This window comes from Aplysia californica, unplaced genomic scaffold (assembly GCF_000002075.1).
Source record: "Aplysia californica isolate F4 #8 unplaced genomic scaffold, AplCal3.0 scaffold00181, whole genome shotgun sequence".
Classification (NCBI taxonomy): Eukaryota; Metazoa; Mollusca; class Gastropoda; order Aplysiida; family Aplysiidae; genus Aplysia; species Aplysia californica.
In genome coordinates this window covers 254,855-256,293 of record NW_004797451.1, presented here as the reverse complement: position 1 = coordinate 256,293, position 1,439 = coordinate 254,855, and the positions used below count along the sequence as shown (strand labels likewise).

At 43.1% G+C, this 1,439-nt stretch overlaps 1 protein-coding gene across 1 annotated transcript in view; it reads left to right on the top strand.

Annotated features, from left to right (window-relative positions):
* Window positions 1-611: 611 nt before the first annotated feature.
* Window positions 612-1,439, top strand: part of LOC106011777 — a gene marked incomplete at its 3' end in the record, with an annotated part of 52,417 nt that continues 51,589 nt past the window's right edge. Inside the window, 1 exon segment of the mRNA XM_013082556.2 lies at window positions 612-795. Within this exon segment, the coding sequence (XP_012938010.1) occupies window positions 726-795 (70 nt within the window).

The following is a 1,439-nucleotide window of genomic DNA, read 5'->3' as shown; positions in this document are numbered from 1 at the left end:
CACACACACACATTTATAACAGTAATAGTTCAGTGTAATGTAGGTAGCAATTACTCATTGGCGAAGATGGCTCATTCTATTTCGATAGACCGTGCAATGTAGACCTACACTTAGTGTAGAATTCTGTGTTATGGGATTACTTTTTGAGTTCTTATGACCCCATTTGGTAAGTACATTGCTTGACGAGTTCTCTTTCATTTTTCACTACCATCACTACTAAAAAATCAGCTAGTCTAGATCTATCTTTTTAATTGCGGTTACGTCACACACATCTTCAACATTTCTCATCTCTTCCATGCTTAGTTGGGTAAAACTACTATTCGTAATCAACCTAAAACCTTCGAAACAAAAAAAAGTAGAGAAGCATATTTTCATATATATAGCTATATGGGATGTAGTTCCCAAAGTCGACGGGTGCAATGTATTTCGCACACACGAGTAAGGTGGGAAACGCGAAAATCAATTCTCACCTCCGTGCTCAACTGGCAGCGTGCATTGCCCGGACTCTGACCCCGGGGTTACGCTGACCTTACGGCGCGTGCGCTCATGTGATGCAGTAGTCACAGTGTGTGCGTGCGTGTGTGTGTGTGTGTGTGTGTGTGGGGGGGTGAAATTACCATGCCACTTCAAATTTCTCTTTGCAGGGATTACAATTTTTTTTTCTAGTATATTGCACAGAAATTTCGAGAACCTGTGACGCCAAAGTGGCCCCTTCCACTGTAAGGATGGCTCGGGTCACGACCCTCCTTTTGCTCCTGTGGCTGATTGCGGGCTCAGAGAAGGCACACGTCTCTGGTATGTATTGTGATGTCTGTAGGAGCCTATTGATTGTGACTGTTTTTCAACCATATGGGCACTATTCAGATCAGGGGTCTCAGATTCGCGATTCATGCCCACAAGATGATATTTTGTGGCCATTCACTTGACATTTAAGTTGTAATTGAGCCAAGTTGGGTCAAGTTTTTGAGGAAGAATTGTCCCCCACTTTCCCTGAGCTTTCCATGATGTTCCAGCGGATCATGTGCCTTTTGGTGAAATGTTCTTTTCGCCCATATTATAACTTTAATAAGTCAAAGTACAGATCTAAACTTTCTGATGAGCATCTTCAAGCTATACCGAGGTTCTCATTTGCTTCCCCCTTCACGCCAAATAGGCTGCTGACTGCTGAGCTGTGTAAATTGAAAGGTTGCCAGGTCTCTGAGGGCAAGGAGTAGGTGAGATAAACCGATGACTCTAAAGAACCGTTTATGTTCTGAACCGATAGCTTGAGAAGATTAAATCAGTAGTTCCTTTAAAAAAATACTTGATCCCTTTTCTTGTTGAACACTTTAAGGGGTCTAGCCTCATCCAAACTAACTCCAGGTTAGGGAGGAGAGAGAGAGAGAGAGAGAGAGAGAGAGAGAGAGAGAGAGAGAGAGACAGACAGACAGACAGACAGA